This window comes from Neopelma chrysocephalum, unplaced genomic scaffold, assembly GCF_003984885.1.
Source record: "Neopelma chrysocephalum unplaced genomic scaffold, ASM398488v2 Primary Assembly neopelma1_67, whole genome shotgun sequence".
Classification (NCBI taxonomy): Eukaryota; Metazoa; Chordata; class Aves; order Passeriformes; family Pipridae; genus Neopelma; species Neopelma chrysocephalum.
This window is the reverse complement of record NW_020897726.1, coordinates 2,380,988-2,402,566: the sequence shown is the minus strand read 5'-3', so window position 1 is coordinate 2,402,566 and position 21,579 is coordinate 2,380,988. Positions and strand designations below refer to the sequence as shown.

The window sequence follows — 21,579 nt, the reverse complement described above, 5'->3', positions numbered from 1 at the left end:
AGAATGCTGATAGTTAAAATATTGATGTAATTATTCAGGAAACAAATCCTTTTTGATGGAAGAAAGTCTCATGCACCATTTGCTTCATTTGTCACAAATTATTCCAGAATAACACTACAAAATACGTGAAAGCATAGACAAATTAATCATGTACACCTGCTTCAAGACATGCCTTCCTATACATTTCATGTATACATTTGATGGTAATTCCACCTCTTGAAAACTAAGAAACTGAAGTAGATACAGACAACTACTGCCTCCAAACTCTCATCTGTATTTTTGGTTTTTTGAAACTGTTTCTCTCTGTTCAATTGTTGAATTGCATTTCAGAGATCACAAAAGAATTATTTTCAACTCAAGGATGTGAGGTAGGAGCCTAAAAGGTGATATCTGGAAAACAATAAGCAACACAGGCTACCACATAGAAAATACAGTTTAGCATTTCCATGCTGGACATCTATTACTATTGCTAGAGTATGAGTTTTGTGGCTAAATACTAGTCACAAATACAGATAATAAATGCTTTTTATAAATATGAAGTCACACATACATATTAAAAGTGTACAATTAGGATTTTTACACCTGTAATTTGCAATCTTTTTTTCACTCCAATTAAAAGCAGTATTTAATGCCAATTTCTTTTTCAGGTGTTCTTGGTTGTTCTCTAGCATACATGCTTCAGACACTTCAGAAATAATGAAATAATTTTTTTCACAAAGTGAATTTCTTAAGCCAGAAAATTTTAAAGAAAAACAAATACTTGATGCTCTGTGATACAACCCTTTTTCCTGAACACCTACACAGTGATCACAATGTTAATCGCACCCATCAGGCTTCAGAATGCACTTGAAGAGACCCTATCACTTTTCCTTTTAATTTTCCTTAACGTGTACATTGCTTTGAAGCTACTTTATCCAAGTAGTCAATAGTGACAGATATGACAGACAGTCTGGTTCCAGGATCCTTAAGAAATGGCAGGTTTTTAAAGGATAAGACTTCTCTAGAGAGGAAAACCCAGTCTCTCCATCATGCGAAACACTAGGAAATATATTTTTTCAGTCATGCCTGGCAATTCCTAGCCCAAACCCCAAGTTCCTGAGACTTGTAAAGCTTAGCACTATGAAAGCATCATATTATAAAAGTGAGAGTCCCACATTACAAAAATTCAAAGCAAAAACAGCTCAGGTGGAAAAAAAGAATGTAGTATGAGACACATTCTAAAACGAAATATTGATATCAATAGTATTCACAGGCAAAATTTCTGCCTCTTGACATTTTAGACAAAGGAAAGCTGTAATGAAAGCAGCTCATTTATTGAAAAAATGAGCTGAGTTCAGCCGTGGCTAAGGACAAAAAGAGCCACAGTTTAAGTAACTTGGGTGGAACATTAGCACAGAGAATTACCACCACTTATTATGCACTAATATATAATAAATGACATGCTGACTCAAAATCCAATGACGGTAAAATGATAAATTGAGAACAAACTGTTAACTATAATTCATACTGATATATGAATCTGACAGTTGACATTAATTAACTCTCTTAACATCATAGAATAAAAGGATTTTAAGAAAAAAAATTTAATGTGGAAAAATACTTTATTAAGCCTCCTCAATCTAATGCTATTAATGATCTGGAAAAGTTATTTAATGAGTCAAATGCATCCGTATTTTAAACTCACAACTATTAAATAGTGAACTCAACCCAAAGAGATCTTATAAATCTATCTTGAATATGCACAGTCTGCAGTAAAATTTTAAAGTGATGAAATGAATTCAAGTATCTTGTAGCAATAACCAGTTCACAAATGTTTAGGCAGTCAGCCCAGACAAACCCATAGGTAGTGGTAAGATTCATCAAAGTTGAAGAATGTTACAATACTGTGAGTTAACTGTCTCACAACAAATACATTTTAAGAAGCTACAGAAAAGGGACATAAAGCATCTCAGTGAAGCTCAAGATACAGAGCTGAAGTGACTGGGTCCAGAGGCCCCATTTTCAGTTGTCCGGAACTGCAACAACTAAGCAGTTACAAAGACTTTAAAATTCTCTAAAGAAATCCTGGCAGTTCTCACCACCCTACAGATTATTTAACAAGTAAATTAATTGCTTATGTCCTTGTCATGATATTTCTTAAAATACTTGGAAACACGTCTGCCTTCTCTGGAAACAAAATTTTGCAACCTCCATCTGCAATAATTTCATTTTTAAGTTCTAAAACATGCCTCTACCTTAACCGGTCAGTTAAGAAACCAAAACATAAAGCCTCCATATAAATTTCATCCCACATTACCTAAGCAAGTTATTTCTCTTTCTGTGTAAAGGATAAGGAAAACCACAGCCTGCCACCGCAGAACTGCTGAGGCAGCCACTCTCAGCCCAAGCAGAGCAGGCATATGGCATCCTGACAGGACCCATCTCCACCACAGTGCTTGCAGCAATACCAGCACCTACATGTAAAGCATGAGGCAATCCTTTACTAGCAAACTAATGCATACTGTCTTAAGCAGCTTCCGCTCTGTATGAGACTGAGCCTCACACACCTTCAAAAAACAAATTGAACTTTAAACAGGATGCCTGACCTTCAAAAAACAAACTGAACTTTAAACAGGATGCCTGACTTTCAGGCACTGCAAAGCAACACAGTACTGCAGGTAACTGATTCTTGTATCAAGACATTTCGCCATCATTGTTACACAAAATGAATCAGCATTTACTGAAAGCACAATATGCTTTTCTTTTTTTTTCTTTTTTTCCTGAAACACTCCATACCCCATTGGAAGCTAGCACGTCCTCTGTCTCATCATCTTTGTTGTCGGCCTGAATTTCAAATGGGTTTCCTCCATTACAGTACTGCTCAAATAACGTCAGCGTTGCTGAAATTGCTGAAGCAGGCTGCTTACTAGGTGACACAGGTGGGGAACGCGACTGCTCCATGAACTTAAATTCCTATTAATAGAAATAAAGTACAACTTTAATCAGGCAGTTTCAGTATTATTATGACAGCAGTTCTATAAAAACAGAGGACAGAAACAAACTTTTGGACAATTAACTTTTAGCCAAAGTTTGCTGCTTATTTAAACATGCTTTTCATGCTGGCTCAAGTTAACCTTGAAAGTGGCAATCTTATACTGCTGGTCTTGGCAATTTTAGCAGTTTTTCACTATGACATGCAATACATCTGCATTCTGAAAGTATTTACTGTCTAAAAATAGGTGAAAGCTAACTGGTTTTTTATTTCATAGAAATGAGGAGATAAAACAAGACTTAAATTCTATCCAAAAATGTAGTTTTCATTACAAAAGTTACCAAGAACTTTACTAAAGCTGAAATTTTCTTGTTGATACTTTATTTTTAAAAAGTTCTTTTCCAAATTTTTTATTTCTCAAACCCACTGCACATAAACTTTCTGATCACTGGGTGAGTGCAAAAACTTTTGCAAATAAATGGACCAAGTGAGACACATAAGGCATGATTTTTGACATTTTTTCCTAAAAATCTTGACTTAATTGATATACCATTTTTATCTATTAAACTCTAGCTATTGATTTTTAACAATGGCAAAATGTACATCTTCATTTAACTGAAGGTTTAAAGATCAAAACACATGCAGCTAAAAGGATTACAATATTAGATTGCTGTTTGCTTAAATGAACCAGTTACTTTCTGCGATTTTCTGCTGCTCCAGTCCCTTGAGCAGTATGTATGATTTATAATCCCATTTCCCTACTAAAAATATTATTTCTTTTGTTACTGGATGTTACTGACAGTCCTCCTTCCTTTTTCCTTTGTACTATTACTGCCCCAGTAGCCTATTGCTTGCTTCTACAGTTAACTCTACAGAAGCTGCAAAACTATCTTTTTCTTAAGATTGCTCCACTAAATCATTTTGCACTTTAGTTACAGCTTTAATCACAAGCACCATGTTTTATTTGGCAAAACAAGTGAATTTCATTCACCACATGCTAAACTTAACAAAAATCACTTTAGGACAGAAAGTGAGCACACCAATTACTTGCTTTCAGTTGGACTTCAGCACAGAAGAATATTTTTTTTCCTTTCCAAATGAGCCAGTATGACCTATGTTTCCAGAAACAGATGCCAGATTGGTACAAGCTAGTGAGCACTCATGCCACTACTTTTAGGCGCTCATCTTTTAGCATCTTACTGTCAGACAAACAATTTAGAAATTGAAAACAGACATATTAACAGTACATTAAAACATGAAAAATAAAGGCTAACATTATGCTTACAACTCTAGCATCTTCCATAAACCTCTACCTGCCTGAAACAGAAACACTACCATTTTAAAACCATTTGGTTCTTGGGTTTCCAATATCATGAAGTAAAATTTCAGAGTTTTTAGCAGCCATTAAAAACATTTGAACAGTAATTCATGGATCTTACTACTTCTTAGAACACCTGGACTCTTACTTGTTAAAGTATTAATACATTTGTATGTTTTATACATAGAACGTACATGAAGCTGCAGAATATTAAAGCTTGATTTAACAGGACAAAGTTCCCAGGTCTCATTCTCCAAAAACATTCTTAGTTCTTCAAGGCGGGTTCTGAAAAACAACAAATGAATACTCTTAATTGGCAGGAAGTATAAGTCAGAAAGTAGACAATTACTTACCTTATGCAGTAAAAAATACCTTCTTAAACTGTACAGAAAGTCGCACTTGAAAACAGATATTTAAGTAATTCTTTCAACTGACAGACCACACAAAAGCTGTGGCTACTAACACAGTGTCCTTTCATGACACCTCTGGAGAAAGTCTCAAAGAATGCCTATCTCCAAAATTTGGAAACAAATCTTTTTGGTCAAAACCATTACAAACTATAGAGGGACATCTATGATTATGCAGCAATACTGGACTTTTTTTCCTCTATGTAAACTGCAGAAAGCAACACTATTAGCAGCACAACAGCTTCTGAAAGACCAGACAAGACAGATGCTCCTTTCAAACACACTGAAGCCAACACATAGCACAGGGAAGTGGAAAGAACTCATGTCCCACAGGCATCTCAACTTTTCAGAGAAGAAATATTAAATGGCTACTAATCTGTATTTTTCTTCATAGCTTAACTTTCATTTGGTACCAATTAGAAACTGTAGTAAGGAAAAGTAATCAAGCCATTACATCCCTGCATTGTTTCTGTTATGTTTTTAATCACTAGAAAAGCCTCCATTTGGTCATAAGCAGAAATACCTTTAATAAAGAAAAAATTTTGCCACATAAGTGGAACACAGAGGAAAAGACAGCAATGAGTGCTTATTGAGGTCATGTAGCTCTATCTTTTCTTCTTAATATCTGGTATATTGTTTTGTTTAACAAGTATCAGTTGGTAATTTATGCACTGGGTTTCTAATTAGGCAATAAAATATTCTAGAAATACCACTACTTCAATAATGAACTACAACCACCACTACTATTAAAATTTGCCTGTCTCAACGAGATAAAGCAATGTGTTGAATTATGACTACAGTTTGCTGTGTCTATTTAAATTTACCAGTTAAATGCAAATAGACTTCAAGTGCTATTTTCAGTGCATTTAGTACCCACAGCTTGCAGACCTCACAGTAAAGCCAAGAGAAACAACAGATAGAGATGCTGTGAAAACCAGAGTTAGATTAAAATTCTTTGTGAGGGAGACTAAGGTGAAAGAGTTACAGAAAAGCAAACATTTAAAACCCACACAGCAACAGGCCTTGTAGCATTTCAAAGCTGAAATCAAGGCTCTGACAAAGTATTTGAACAAATGCTCTTCATTTTCACCAGCATATGTCTAGAAAGGGGCACACACAGAAGACCTGATGCATTCATTCTCTGAACAGCTTTAGTGATCAGGCACACCTTTTTACAAGTGTATCAGTACAAAAAGTAAATTGAATTCCAAAAAGCACCTTCCTGATGCTCTTCACCAAAAGCCCATTCAAATTCTCAAAATAATCAGCTTTCACCACAAAAAAGGCTTCATGTATGCTCTAGTACCATGTTCTCTTCCACATTTTTTGAATTACATGGCCAATTCCTTTAAATGTTTTCTTTGTGTTGGCAGTTCTCTATAAACCCACACTGTCTAGGAGGTCACATATGTCAAATTACACAAAAAAAGAACTGATTACTCCTGGACACTAAGCATTTCAGCTCTATGTAGCTTTTATGTACTAATTAATCCTTAAAAGCGCTACTGCTTTTCTTCTTCCCCTCCAATTAAATACACAAGAGGAACGAAAGCCACATTAGCTTGATCTGAAAAGGCAAGATGCTTAAAGCTTTTATATAAAATAACCTGAGGCATATAGCTGTGAGGTAGAGTTTTTTAATATTTTTCCTTTTGAGGACGAAAACATCAGCCAATTAATCATCACAATACCCACACAGCATAAAATACACAGGAAGTATAAAAAGGTTCACACAACTTGAGTCATATCAATAAATATTTCCTTTTATTTTCACAAGATTTACATTACATTAATAAAAAACACAAGTTATTTCAAAAAATTATTTCTATATGTATTCCATCAGTGTTCCTTAACCTTTATTTTACCCAAAGATAATTCAGAAAATTAGTCCCTAAGCAGTTAAACATAAGCAAAACCATAGCAGTCAAAACGATATTTACTTAACCAAATAAGGCATTATGTGGTAAGGCAGTGTAGTAAAAGATGGTTAGGTAGACCAAAATCAGTTACTGAAATTCAGTTCAGGATTCAGAAATGCTTTCAAGAAATAAAGATAGGTGGCATCTCCTGACAAGACATAATGTAGATATGATTAAAGCTCAAGCTTTTCAGACAAACTGCAACTGAGCTCTTCATCAAATGTCCAAAAATAAATACTAGCTACAAACTACCAAAGCTGGAAGAAATTTTAAACCACATTCTCATCTTCTGAATTTAGACACTGTCTTGTTCTCCAGCCATAATTTTCATACTTTATGGATTTTAGGCAGAAAGTCTCAGACCAAATTTGTCTGGATGTATTAGCTGTATGACAGATGACAACAGATCAAGACTAGGAAAGTAAGTTTCTTAGAACAAAGGACATTCTATTTCTTCTCATATCTTTCTAGCTTTTTACACACAGAAAGAACATAATGCTAGACAACTGGAAGAAAAAAGGTGCCAATCATCGAAACCAAAATATTTGGAAAATCAAGTCAATTAAAACAAGTAAACAGAAAGACAAGCCTTGAAACTGTCATAGCCATATATCATATTTGAGTCCAGAGACTGCCTGTCCACGACAGCACGTATAACTGGCCTCAGATACAACAGTAGAGTTGACTGAAATATAATTAGATACTGCCATGAAAACATGACTCAAAAGGATGGACTCAGTTCTAAATATCTTTTTTGATGCAAGACAAAATTGCACATTGAAAAAAAAATTTCATAGTCATACAGGATCACTCTTTTTAAGCAGTGGCACAGAAAAAGAAGTAACAATTTTGCTACAAAGATTGGACTTCAGAGGCATTCATCCTCAGGATGCCAGGGGACAACTTAAGAAGTAACCTGCAAAACTACTGAAATTCCACATAAAAAAATTTTTCATCTTTATCTGGCTTGCCAGCTACAGAACTAGGGCTTTCCACAACCATAGCAGAAGCAAAGGTTTCTCCTTCAGAAAAGCATTTACCCAGCAAAACTAAATGCCATTAGAAACATTCACTGTACATATAGCAGTCTCACCTGTGGTACGTTTTGAAATAGTTAACACTTTGTTTTCTGATAGATTCTTGCAAAACTTCAGACTTACTGCCACAAAATTCTTCTCCAACTTGCATCAGCCTATAGTAATAAAACAAAGTTTAGAAATATTTATTGATTTCTTAATACTGCTGTTCCAACCACGAGTGTACAACATGTATCTCCATAAAAGCAGAGCACCAGTGTTACGCTGCAGTGCTAAGGCTGCATTCCACAAAAGTCCATGTCTCATTTCCCTCTAAATCCTATCATTATGTCCCATACACATAGAGACAAAGACCCATAAGCAAAATAGATGTTTTTTTGAGATCCCACTATGCAGAGCAAGCTGTCAGCTCACAGTCTCAATCTGTCATTTTTTTACCAAAACTGAAAGATATAATATTGTAAAGGTTGGCAGTACCACAGTATTTTCCTGCTCTTGACTGAGAGTCCCTTTAAAAGCTGTTAGAAACAAAATTGCTAGACCTGCACATCTCAAATCTTAAAGGAAGACAATACTGAAATTATATCACACTTAAGCACTACTTGAGCAGCAAAGTAATTCATGCTACCTCTCCCAAATACATCCTCATAAACTCCCACATAAAGAAGAATTGCTCTTCAAGCTCAGCACATATGACTGAAGCCAAAATGTTAATATCAGCCTTAATCAACTGTGCTATCTTATCAGAGTGGATGTGTATTAAATGGTCTTACAACCACACCAGTATACCTGCTGATAACATCAAGTACAAATATGAAGTCGTCATATTTGAAGTTAGACAGATCCGTTCCCAGAAGATATGTTTTCACTTTCAATTGAACATCCTACAAAACACAAACAAGTTTTTGTATACCTAATACACTAAAGACAAAAAGTGAAGGCTCAGATGCCTGGTTCGTTAGCACTTTTTGGTTGCTTGCACTTACAACTTCTTTTTTTGAGATTTAGAGTAGAACTCCATTTTCTTTACAGGGATGACTTCTCTAAAGTAATTTTATAGTCAGTTTCTCTAACACTCTATACCACAAGGTCAATCATAGATGCTTTATTATCAGTGCAAAAGCAGAGCTCAGGATTACAGCTTTTTCATCATACATCTGGGTGTCACTGCACATCAAACTGATCCAGTGGTGAGATCAGGAATACTGTGAAACCAGGCAGGTTCACGAGACTCCAAATTCTCCATAGCTCTGGTTATACCAGAAATATAAAGCAGTATGACTGTGCTAACACAGAAAAGCACATGAAAAGAAAATAGATAGTAGGGCAGCACACGCAGGTTGTGAGAAATGGAATCAAACTGAAAGTCCTGTTACTTTATCTTGGTATCTTGACTGAGTTTGTAAGTGTAGCAACCAAGTAGTAACTGAGTCATAGAAATTATTTTTCAATGGTATTGATATATTCAAATCAAACCAAATAACTTTTAAAAAAATCCCTGGAGATATTTCTTTAAGAAGATTAGTATAAATATAACTGTAATTAATAACGGGGGGGTGGGAGAAGGGAGGGAACAAATATTTAGTGGGGAAAAAGAGTCAAAAAACATACCTGCCATATTCGTGAAAGCCCATGTTCTAATTTCTTTTTCACATAGTTGCGGTCAAAACTGTTCTCTTCAGTTCCCATCACATTGTTGCCATCTGAAACTTAAGGTGAAAGGCATTGTAGATAGTTCCAAAAGCTTTGAAATGTATCTTATTTTCCCACCCCTAATGAAACTTTTCCTTTGGCTATTGCCATATTATCCATTATGCAAACTCCAGGAGACCTACTTAGCTCTAAACGTTCGAATGGAAATGAATAATGCACATATAAGTATTATATGCTAATGCAAACCAGGAAAGCTTGTGATGGTTTTATGTGAGAAAGATATCCCATTCAAAAAATTAAGACAAGAACAACGTATACTGATATTTCAAATAAAAATGTTAAATGCTTAAGTGAGCACTGCTTATCCTCCACAACAGGATTCTCTTAGACGTTCTACCTTTGTAGACAAGAATCATGAACTTAAAAGTTTCAGAAGCAAGATTTTTAACTTCACGCCACAGCAAATTCTTACTGCAACTCCAAGGAAAAATACTGGAATTTTTCCATGAACTATGCAAACAATATGGCATCTTCTTTCCTTTTTCCCATACTAATCTATGCTTATGTACGAAATAATGTCAACCATTCCCACAGCACTGCATCACTTTCCAAAAAAGCACTGTAATGCATGATAAACTGCCCCTGCACGTGGTCCCCCTCTATTTCCCCATGGAGGAAATAGATTTTATTTCCATTTTCAGACAGAAGAGGCAATATTTTACATGCAGTTTGTGAGCCTATAGCAGTAGTTACCCCTGCAGTCAGTGATGGCACAGTGTCATACAGTTTGCTTCACAGCCTATGACTGACCACAGGAAAGCTCAGGTTTAGCCAGGCTATACAGCCAAATGATAACTCTACTTCCCTGACAAGGAGAAAAGCTATACATGTCCTCAAAAGCCTGAACCATTTAGTGATTTGACATGAAAAATAAAAAAATCCCATAAAATAACACATTGGAATATTACACAGCATACAGTCCTCCTTCCATTCCATCATTCAAGAGGCTGCAAACACAGAAGAATTAGGATTGCCTGTAGTACCCCAGCATTGCTGTGCAGCTCAGACCAGTCTTTCCATATCTTCTGCAACCTGCAGCTAATTTTCAGTCCCTTGCTCCTGGCCTAGCTGGTCACATCTCTCTACCTCCACACAAAGGCTCCCAACTCAAAGAAATTTCTTTCTCTTATGCCTGATCCCAGCATCTCCTTTCAGAATACTCAGAATACTTGAGCCCTAAACTATCACTTTGCACACACATTAGGAATTCTCCTTCCCTCTGCCTAGGAGTCACAGGAACAGGCAGCACAAAGCCCAGATCCTATAGGTGTGCAGAGAAGGACCTGGAGAAAACTAAATAAACAGGCAAACAAAAGCAGTTGTTTATGATATCGCGGGAAAGACAGTTACTATCCATAATTTGAGCTTACTTGGAGAGAAAAAGGACATGTCTAACAGATTAGGGCACGTCTAACATTCTTGCCTTAGATTATATTCCTGAAAAACAGACTCTTTTTTAATGTCAGACTTCACAGCCAGGTAGATACTACACTGCTACAATGAAGACAGGAAGGCAAAGGAAAGAGTAGAACTTTTAACAGCTCCTCAATGACCTGCAGTAATGTATTGGTCAGCCCTAACTTGCAGAACACCCTATGTGGAATAAATAAATACTAAAAAAATAATAATATTTTATTTCTAGCATCAACAGGGAATTCGGAAGCAATCCAAGGTCACCAGGGAGACAGCACTAAGGTCATGTAGCCTTTTCAGCTGTTAAACTGTCTGATGCTACCAGATGCCTCAGATGCAGCTCCAGGAGCTTTTCATTCATGAGCTGACCTCATCAATGCAGGGACAGGATTTCATGTGGTCATTCAAAACTTGCAAGGACAAAAATGTCACCTGCATACCAAATACCTGTCACAGCAGTGTTATTTAGATGGTAATGTGCTACCAGGACCACAGTGAGAGCTAATCCTGACTGATCTTTGCAATTCTTCATTACCAGGCTTCACAGCTTTTTCCAGAAAAGCTCCTGGCTTAGTTTCACTTTCCTCACAGGAAAGAGCAATTTTTTAATGTCTATTTGCAAAAGAGTCCAGAAACATAAAAAACCTACTGTCCTCCATCTGTCAACACTAAGAAATTTTTGTCAACAACTTGTCAAACCTTGCCCTGAATCCAGACCTTGCAGTCTAGATGAGTATCATATAAATATTGTGAGCACTCTACTAATGAGCCAAGTAAGAAATGGGAGACCAGACACAAGACTTTGATCAACCTTTTCAGATGTGTGCAGAACAGATCTCTGGCATTATCTGGACTACCACATATTTAAGAGAAGGAAGGAAAAGCATCCAGTAACAGGAATGGTTATGACTGGTATCAGACACTGACAATTCAACTAAACCGAAATACAAAAGAGCACAGCAGTCTGACCATGTTCTGACCGTGTCTTCTTCAGATCATCCAGTACTCACTGTCAAGTGAGCAGTTTCCTTCTCTAACTATAACTAATCATAAATAGCACTTAACAGTGTTTCGTACTCCCAGTCTTAGGCCAGACTCTCTGTAAGTAGAAGAGCGTGATATACATTTTTTCCCCCTCAACCATCTGGTTTCTGCTTTGAACCCTTCCAGAGTATGTTTCTCAGAACAAGAACTGTTACCTATTATATGAATGTTTATATAACATATAAGCATAACAGGAATAACAAAAATATGAAATCTCCAACATCTGTAACTCCATTTAAATTAAAAAAAATGTGTGGAATATGAATACTGAGAAGGATGCTGGTCTTGCTTAATTTCTTTCAGACAGAGCTACGGTTGTATCTGGACATGTTATTAAATTATGAACTTTATCAAACACTGAGAAAGCTTCAACTGCAAGCCAGGGACCATGGTATGAACACTACCAAGAAGAACTGTCTAGCCAGTAAGTCTGCCCACAAGGCTAGAACTCAAGAATACAGAACTAGTATAACAATATACACAGCCAGAATGTAAAAGCTCTGGTACTGTCAACTGAATAACTCCTCATCAGAATTAAAAATGTAACAAAATACGGTCTGGAATTTGGGCTTATATTAGGGACAAATATTCATTTCTTCCAAGGCTGCAAAGCTATATTCAACTTTTTCCTCTTTAAAGTCACTGAGACTGCTTTTGCAGATTAACTGAGAATTTACCCTAATTACTCAAGTCAGTCAAGTCACACAAAATGAGATGATAAAAGGCTGCTTGATATGCTTGATATGCAAACATAATTCCACACTATATCTACTCTTGCAAGGGCACTTAAAAAAATTTTTCCTTATGAAAGAAAAATCATGAAACAAATATTAGCCTCCTAAATATGTTCATCTTCTGAAAGTAATAATTCTGACAAATGCATTTTCATAAGCGATTTACACGGAAGATTAAACAAAATATAAACAGAAAGAATAACCCAACCAGAAAAACTCTAAGTGGATTTACCATTTCTCAGACTATACAAGGAAACAAACCCAGCTATCTGAGTCACAGCACGCTCTTTGTATGATTCTGCGACCTCCTCTGTTCTAAACTTCTGCAGATTGAGGCCACTCCTAAAACAGTCAGTGTCTTTGAGCTATTCTCTAGATTAAGACCATAGTCCTTGTACTCATAAACTGCTACTCATGAAGGAATGGTTGGACAAACACTGTCATATAAACGCTATTGTTCAATGAAAAATCCATGCAACATTCTCTCTGTCAATCTCCTGGTGCTCACGTGGTTTATGGACAGTCATGCTACAAGGTCTTGTTTCCAGTCTTTAAATGAACTGTATTGCAGCTAATTTCACACATCCAAACATATTAATTTAGGATAATTTCCTTGAAAATCAAGGATTGGACAAAGGTCCACAAGCATTTATACTTTTTGCTTTGAAGAATTTGTAACATGTAGCAGAACACATAAATATTCGTAATTACACAGAAAAACAAGAATCAAAAGCCCCCAGGAGTTATTCTTCTAGATGCCTGATTTAAATACAGTAATTCTTCAGGTTTTTCAATATTTCTCAAAAACTCATAAAGGCAGCCTTCCATCATAACAAAAGGTTTTTGTTTAATCCTTGCTTGACAGAAGAAAGAGAAAAAAAACCCAACTAAAATCAATTGCATCTCTGTCCTCTGGCTTTACTCTTTCACTTTTTGAGTAGCAAGCAGATCTTGCAGAGAATTTACACAGTACTATAAATGAAAATTTTTGAAAATTAACATGGTTGACATTCAATTTACATCTTGCATAATTTTCTTCTTGCTTTTCTCTGAATCTATTATAGATATTAGAGTTATTACCAAGGATTACACCAAGTGTAATCCTTTTACCACTAGGATTACACTTGTGAAATCAGTAAATGCTACAAGTGATCATTTTACTGCCCACTTTCGTTCTTCTGTTAAATCATCGTCGCATAAATACATGTAAATTACATCAACCTCACAGTGAATTTTATGGTATGTGAAAATCCAACTGAACCAGACAAGGCCTCGCACAAACCAATGCAACTTCCAAGTTCACTTTGCTTAGAGCAGGGAAGACAAAAATGACCTGCACAAGTCCCTTTAAAATTCATTTCCTATTTGATTCTCTAGTACAAACACAAACAGTGCTCTGACCACAACCAATAATGCCATGGAAAATTTTCCAGTAAGTAGTTTATTTTCAGCGATGAAACCCTATATCACAGCAATTTGCTGTTTACTGTACAAGCAACAAAATCACAGAATCAGCAACAGTTCATTAAACGTGACATAGAACTTATTTCACGCTATGAAGTTGATAAATTTAGTTCACTAATTTTATCTTCAGTAGGATTAAACAAGTTCTATCTATGAACACTTAATTCTGTCTTTCCAACAGTATATTAGAGCAATTAAGTGTTATTGATAATCATAGAACTACTAATACCATACATTTCACCATGATTTACTGCTATTCTGTTACAGAATGCTTCAGCAACCTAAATCTCATGATTATTTCCTTTTTCATGAAAGGTTCTAAAATATGTCTCATTATTTTAAAATAATTAGGATTCCATTTATATCTAGAGATAATTATCTGTTTCCATTTAGTTTATTCCAAGTAAGCATTTTTTCAATTGATCTTAGAAAAGGTAATCCCCAAAGATCAGTCCACACTATAACTGAAATAAACTGCAAATTCTGAACTCCATTCAATTGCTCTTCAGACTTCTCAGAACAATAATGAGCAGAATATTTGAAGATTTAAAGCAGACACACCTCTTTCCTCAGAAATGCAGAAGGGCAATTATTTACAAGTTAGGCAAAGTACATTTTAACATCTGTAACAAGCCTCAGTAATCACAAACACTTGACACATGACCTAGATGAAGTGCAACCTCCTTTCAATAATCCAAGCAGGACTTCTTTTGGATAAGCTTCAGTATTAAAATAGAAAGAGCTATGTAAATCATGTAATCTAAGTCCAGCTTCTCACTTCTACAGTTGTGTTTGTGCCCTAAGATCAAGAATCCCTTGACACACTTCAGGTACTTTGTTAGAGTGCTACATCAACTGGTACAATGACAGAAAAATACCAGGACAGCCTTGAGTTCTCAAAATGATAAAAGGCAGACAAACACACAACATTGAAGCCTGCTACTTCTATTGCTTCGGTCTATGGGGTTTAATTGAGGGAACAATTTTAGCATAATGTCCTGAACTGCCTCCCTGGTTCCTTCTCACATACATGCCCTTTCTACAGAAATTTTACTCTTTGGCTTTCGCACATATCACAGCCATTAAACTAGTATATATGGAATGAGAATTGCATGTATGGGTTTAATAATTACTGCAGCATGAGCAATAAGTTTTAGAAAAAACCTTTAGTAGATATCTATAGTCCCTCTGGAATTGTACTTGTAAAATTCCCTCTGTGTGCTTTATCATTGCAGAGGTATTTGAAAAAGTGATTCAGTAGATCAACTATATTCCAGTTGTACATTACAGCTAAGCCACATCTCCAGAACCTAAGAGACAGAAGATTAGTAGTAAACATACCAAAACACTCTGGCATGCATGTAAAAAGCAATGAATTTAAAATTACTCATATGACTGTATATACCAATTCATTAGGCTTAATGGTTCCTGTAAAAGGGTTTGCAGTGCAGATTATTTTCTTTCTTCAGGATATCGCAAGGAACGACACTAAGGGGAACTAGTTTTGTAAGTGCATCTGTGGCTGAATAAGTTGTCAACTGTGATAATGCTTCCATGCAATAAATACTTGCTTGATTTTACGACAAAATGAAAAAAAGAGAAGAAAACGTAATTATCTGAGGTTACTTAAAATCTAAAAGTAAATATTGAGAATCGGTAATTTCACTCAAAACTTTAGAATCTTTCTTCACATGGTGCATCTCAAAAGTAAATATTTCAGCTCTGAATTTTAATTCTGATATGATTACAAAAACTATCATCTGAAAAACAGTTTCAACGGAAATAATATTTTCAACAAGTTTTTAATTGTTTTGGGGTTTTTTTTAAGATTCCACACAATAGGAGAAGGGCATGTCCCCTAAGAAACATTTAAAATAAATGCATTTATATCTACAGGAGTGGCATATACAAATATTCATTAAAAAATGAACCTTATACTGAAGAGTATAAAAATCCAGTGAGTATTTCAGTTCTTCCTGCACTCTATAAGCAGTAATGCTGAAGGCACCGAGACAACACCACAAAGATACAGCACAAGAAAAGTTATATCCAAATATCAGCAGTTTTGTTTCCAGAAGTTTCTTACCGGAAGACACAACTGCTGCCTCATCTTGGTCATGGTTCTCATGCCACTGCATCGTTCGGTAGTAACTGAGCATGACTTCCCAGAGGGCTTTGCAGAGATCAGCCAGGCATGGAATGTAGCTGTCTGATGTAATATGCTACAGAAAAACAAAATAACATTGTGAAATTTCAAAATTGTGTTTGTTTTTTACAGTGGCAACACAAACCATACAAACCCTTCCATATTCACACAGCTGAGGTGCTTGATATATATCAGTTTCATTTTCAAATGTATTTGAGAGGTGACAAATTCCTGATTTTAGTCAATTAATCAAATACTGTCCAAAAGTGCAAAGTTTATTTGTTAGCACTTTTCTCAGTTGGCCCATATGTTAAACACCTCTTACATTTATGGAACAATGAGGCAGATACAGAGGTAAAGCCATAAAGTCTAATGATCGGCACATCTCATTATCAAAGAGGGATGCAGACACTGCATCTTTTCAATGATGCAGATTCTTGTACTTCAGTGGTACATAGAAGCCATCCTGGCTAGTACCCGATTAGGTTTAATAACGTATAAAGAAGTAGTTTAAAAACAAACAAACTTAGATGGTAGCTGCTCTACTTCCCTGAATAACCCTGCTCCAAAGAGCCAACTATGATTTCAGATACTCTTTAGGTGAAGAGTATCAATTTTATCAGAGAGCAAGATACACAGAAGAAATAACTAAGATGAGATTGTCAGGAAAAAGGATGACTTTGAGAAGGGGTCTTGCTGGATAAAGAAAAAACTGTAAAATATATTGTTTATTGGAGTGGCAATGCTATGCCACCCTTGTCTCAGTCACTGTGAAGCACAGTGTCTCAACTTATAGACAAGGGTAAAGTCCAGCTGCATAGATATGATTTTAATTACACTGTTTTTTAAAGTTTCTCATAGAAGTCTGGAAACTAGCACTTCCAACTAACACTGCTCCAGAAAAGAGATCATGTTTTCCAATAGCTACGTCAGTGTACGCAGTTGGCTTCTGCAAGGCTAATTAGCTTTTACCAACTGGGTACCGTGTGCCTGCTAACCCAAATACATGTATCCATGATGGTACAAAAGTTTTGGCATTAGTTACAAGAAAACTCTTCAAAAATATGAACTGCTTCTGCAACAGAGTGTCAACGTAACCACCAAAAGAATCAACCATGGATTCCATAGAGAGCAAACCCTTAATTAAGGCAATCAATTCCCTCAACTGCATCCTCATCCACTGATCTCACTGAGGCTTTCAAAACACAGTGTGTCCTTCTCGAGAATTGTAACACCACTGATCATCTTCAGTACATTTGTTGGAGAGTAAACATTACACTGAACAGATTTCCTATACTCCTCCTATTTTTCAGCTTTCAAGTAAAAAAAAATTATAAACTGCACATGTTTATTTTCTATTTAATCATGTTCTCGTTTCCCAAGCTTAAATAATGTTCCTGGCAGTAGGACATACTGCTCAAGCCATATTCGCCTAAATTCCACTTATGATTAAGGACTCATAGAAACTGTTCTTCAGCATCAACAGATGTCACTAGAAAAAGCATCTGGAGGCTTCATGTTAATAATCACATCCTTTCATTATGCTTGTTTGGGTTCTTTTAAACTGAACTATTATCCTGGTTCTGTGCCCTACCAAACCAGAGCTTCCTCAAGGATATAAATTAGGCATCCTGGACATATCGACAAAAAAAAAGAAAAAAAAGTCATGTTCTTGGTACATAAAAATTCTAACAATTGAGACAACTACTTTTTCTCTAAAACACCCTTTAACTGAAGAGTTGATATACATCAGTGACTGCATTATTGAGACATTTTAATCTCAGATACTATAGACCTTTACTAACAATTGAACACAATAGGGTAATAAGTTTATTATTCAAACAGTAAATTGTCCTGCCAATTCACCCGCTGCTTCAGCCATTTTCTCTGCCCACTCATCAGGAAATGTTACTCTTACTGTATTTCAGGGTGTTTAGTAGCTATAAAATCTAAACCTTGCTTATGCAGATCATTATACTTGAAGATATACTGGTCTTCAGGTGGCCAGGAAGAAAGTATCACTTACTAATACCAAGGTAATTCCATTTAGACTAAGGAAACAAACAACTGAATTTCTTTGGACTTATACTCTCTGAATATAGAAATTCAAAACTTGAAAATGAAGCAGCCAAACTCTGCCCTGCTCCAGTAGTATTCCAAAAGTGAAAGGATGTAAAAGCTAGAGCACAGCATATTGCTGGGAAAAGAAACAGTCAACAAGGAAACAGTGAGTCTGAGTGCACAGGTACATAACTTGCATAAATGCTTAAAAATTTCTGAAAACATTATTCTTTTTAAAAAACTCTCATTATTATAATATCCAGTATCTGAAGAAACAAACAAAACAAAGAAAAAAAGCCACTATAGCCCCCCACTACCCATATAAAATAGAAATGAGCTAAATGAGTTCATTTTGACAGATTTTTAGAAACACACAACAGGAGATCTGTCCAAAAAGGAATACTTCAATTTTACATTACTTCCATTGTTTAATTAGAGGAAGTACTCCATAATCACTTATATGTCAAGAGCATCCTGGCTTAACAGCATAGACAGCTTGAAGACGGTTCTCACTAGAACTAAACAAAGAAAAAGAAAGCTCTTAGTCTTAAACAATTTATTCCCCCAAAACAGAATGCAAGAGATAAAAATCTGCTACTGTTTTTGCTGCAGGAAGTTAGAAATTTAATTGCTATGACAATCCAGCTTATTCAGCACTCTGATTTCACAAATGCACTGCAACGGGTAACAACCAACACTGAGCAGCATGGTTTGTAAGAGATCAAAATTGCCCATCTGCTGCCTGTCCCTAAATACCTAATTGTTACCAAGAGAGTAATGAAAAAATAAAAAACTAAATTTCAAGCAAATTACAGCAGTATTCATAGTACATTATAGTCCCAAAGTCTCAGTACCTTCCTTTATACAGACTGCCAGATTCCAGCTATTGCAGGCTCACATAACTTAAGCATCATCTCATTAAGGTTTTGCATAAGTAAAACCAAATAGAAATAGAGGTAATAATTTTTTAACCATGCAGTTAAAGCCACTCTCTTCCTGTGTATTACAAAATGTGATATTTCCAAGTATCTGAAAGATTCCTCTGCACTGTAAAGAATAAGGATCAACAGCAGCACACAACCTGTATTTAGAAGTTGTCAGAAGCAGCTCAGTAGTACTGTTTGTAAGTGTAAATAAATGGGCTTAGTATCACTAGCATTAGCAAGGAATGAGAAATAAACTAAAGGACATACATAAGTATAAAGCAAAAATACATTTAGATGAAAAGTGCATTAGAAAGTAAGAAATTCAAATAAAAGCACACTCTGAAGACTTATAGCAGAATGATGAAAGGGCTGCAGTCTAGAGAACAGAGATCAGGGTTTGCTGGCTTTCTTCAGCTAGAATTCATCTCAGTGAAGTGCAAATTCCACCCATCTGGAACCTTTCTCATTCTGTTCGTTAATACTTACGTCAATTATTCCCAATAAATTAATTTTTCATATCACACTTCCATTCATGTGAAGGTTCTTAGATTATATAAGCTTTTTAAGTCAAAGGGGCACCTCTTTAAAATTAAATGGCTTTCAATGTCGATGTGTTTACTAGTTGAAGCTACATGATTCCAGGAGATATGAGAAGTGAAAGAGCAGAAAATGGATCCGAGTATGAACTTTAATCTTCTTAGGACTGTACTTTAATTTAATAAATTGCAACTGACAGGATGGGTCCACGAGTTGATGAAGTATGATAAGGATTTAGCCTGTGACTGAAACAAACACCCTAAAGAACATTCAAGATAGAAACATAATTTCAAATTTTAAATCAATGTTAGAACCACCTAAAATATCTAACATTCTTCCTCCCCAAACTGAAGTTTAAGCAAATTTCTCAGGATGTAACAGTAAAATTGCAAGTGAAAAAACTAAAGAGTGAATTAAAAATGCTACTCAAAATACAGTAATTCATTCTAATAACATTTAAAAAAATAAACAAAATACAGATGTGGAAGAAACTGCACCTAAAATTTATACTAGAGGGAAATATATGGCTATTCCCAGTCCACGTTTTCCCAATTATCAAGCTTTTGCATCTCAATATAACAGCTGTCCCTTACCTTGATATCAAAAATGCAATGAAACTGATACAAAGTCATTTGGGAAGACTCCAGTTAAGTTACCATCTTTACAAGAATCCTTACTGAAATGCAGTATTATAGAAATTGTGAATACTATCTAAATGCACTAGAATAGAGTTCAAAGTTAATAATGATGCGAATAACTAGCATATTATACTGAAGACATGGGAGTTTTGAAATGTTGGTCTTCTGTTTGTATCCTATGATTTACTTTGTATTTAGATGGAGTGCACAGTAAGTCCAAAGTGTTAAGATTTAGTGCAACCAAAATCAGCATTAAGCTGTGAATAACAAATCTCTCAGTTAGCCTATAACTTGTACTAATAAACTATAATAGCTGCAGAGTTATTTTCATAACTGAGTCCCACTTACAACAGTGGAAAAATTCAGATTAAAAAATATACATATATACAAGAATTACATACTGTACAGAGGTCTTTGTACTGTAACTTCTGAAACTTGGTGTCTGTGTTTCCTGCACACAGTTCCACATATCCAAGGACTACTTGAAACACAGTGTTGTGAATGGCTTGAGTGAAGTGCATATGTAACTGGTCCATTGCTGTCTGAAAGAAATGGAGTGACATAAAATCAAATACAAAATTCAATTTGTCATATGCCATAATCTTTAAGCCATCACCCTTTAAGGTAAGTTTTTTTCAGTTCTGAACAGAAGAGACTGTAAGCAGTAAGGCTTTCAATCTTTGTCCCAAAAATACCTAACATAGAACTTGGTAATACTACAATCCATCCTCCCTCTACAATTCACTGGTTTTTTCACATTAACACAAGTAAATATTAATTGTACATCTATATAATATAGCTAATTATAGAATTTACTCATTCATTCTTTTACTCTCCCAATCATTGATTTTGTGTCAAAAAGAAATTAGTTGAGATCTGTGCTCTTTCTCCCACTATAAACACTTCCAACTAAAGTAAAAATATTTCCTTTGCAATTAGTAAAACTAAAACCACAATTACAAAGTCTTCAATCCATCCACTTGCCAAACTGAAGAACATAAAGTAGCATTAAGTGTTACAGAAAGGCATGTACATCATATCAATAAATTTCCTATAAAACTCCTCCTTGTTACAGAAAAAAAGACATTTGTTTAAAAATAGATTACTTTTTCCAGAAAAAGATATAACAGTACATGTACTAGGGACTAATGACAGCATAACATATTAATTTTGCCACAATCATGCCTCAGTTTCAGGTCAGGATGTTTCCTGAGTTTTCATGTTGTTAATATGTACATAACATTAGACCTT

At 35.4% G+C, this 21,579-nt stretch overlaps 1 protein-coding gene across 4 annotated transcripts in view; it reads right to left on the bottom strand.

The window, feature by feature from the left end:
• Positions 1 to 21,579, bottom strand: part of VPS50 (VPS50, EARP/GARPII complex subunit) — an 85,615-nt gene that overhangs the window by 35,386 nt on the left and 28,650 nt on the right. For 2 of the 4 annotated variants that reach the window (XM_027684723.1, XM_027684725.1), the window contains exons 12-18: positions 20,730 to 20,870; positions 16,107 to 16,242; positions 9,264 to 9,355; positions 8,442 to 8,536; positions 7,709 to 7,807; positions 4,484 to 4,574; positions 2,776 to 2,952 (exon numbers count right to left, since the gene is read on the bottom strand). In XM_027684723.1, the coding sequence (XP_027540524.1) occupies positions 2,776 to 2,952; positions 4,484 to 4,574; positions 7,709 to 7,807; positions 8,442 to 8,536; positions 9,264 to 9,355; positions 16,107 to 16,242; positions 20,730 to 20,870 (831 nt within the window). Of the gene's footprint in view, positions 1 to 2,775; positions 2,953 to 4,483; positions 4,575 to 7,708; positions 7,808 to 8,441; positions 8,537 to 9,263; positions 9,362 to 16,106; positions 16,243 to 20,729; positions 20,871 to 21,579 lie in introns of all 4 variants that reach the window. The other 2 variants (XM_027684722.1, XM_027684724.1) reach the window with 1 other exon arrangement.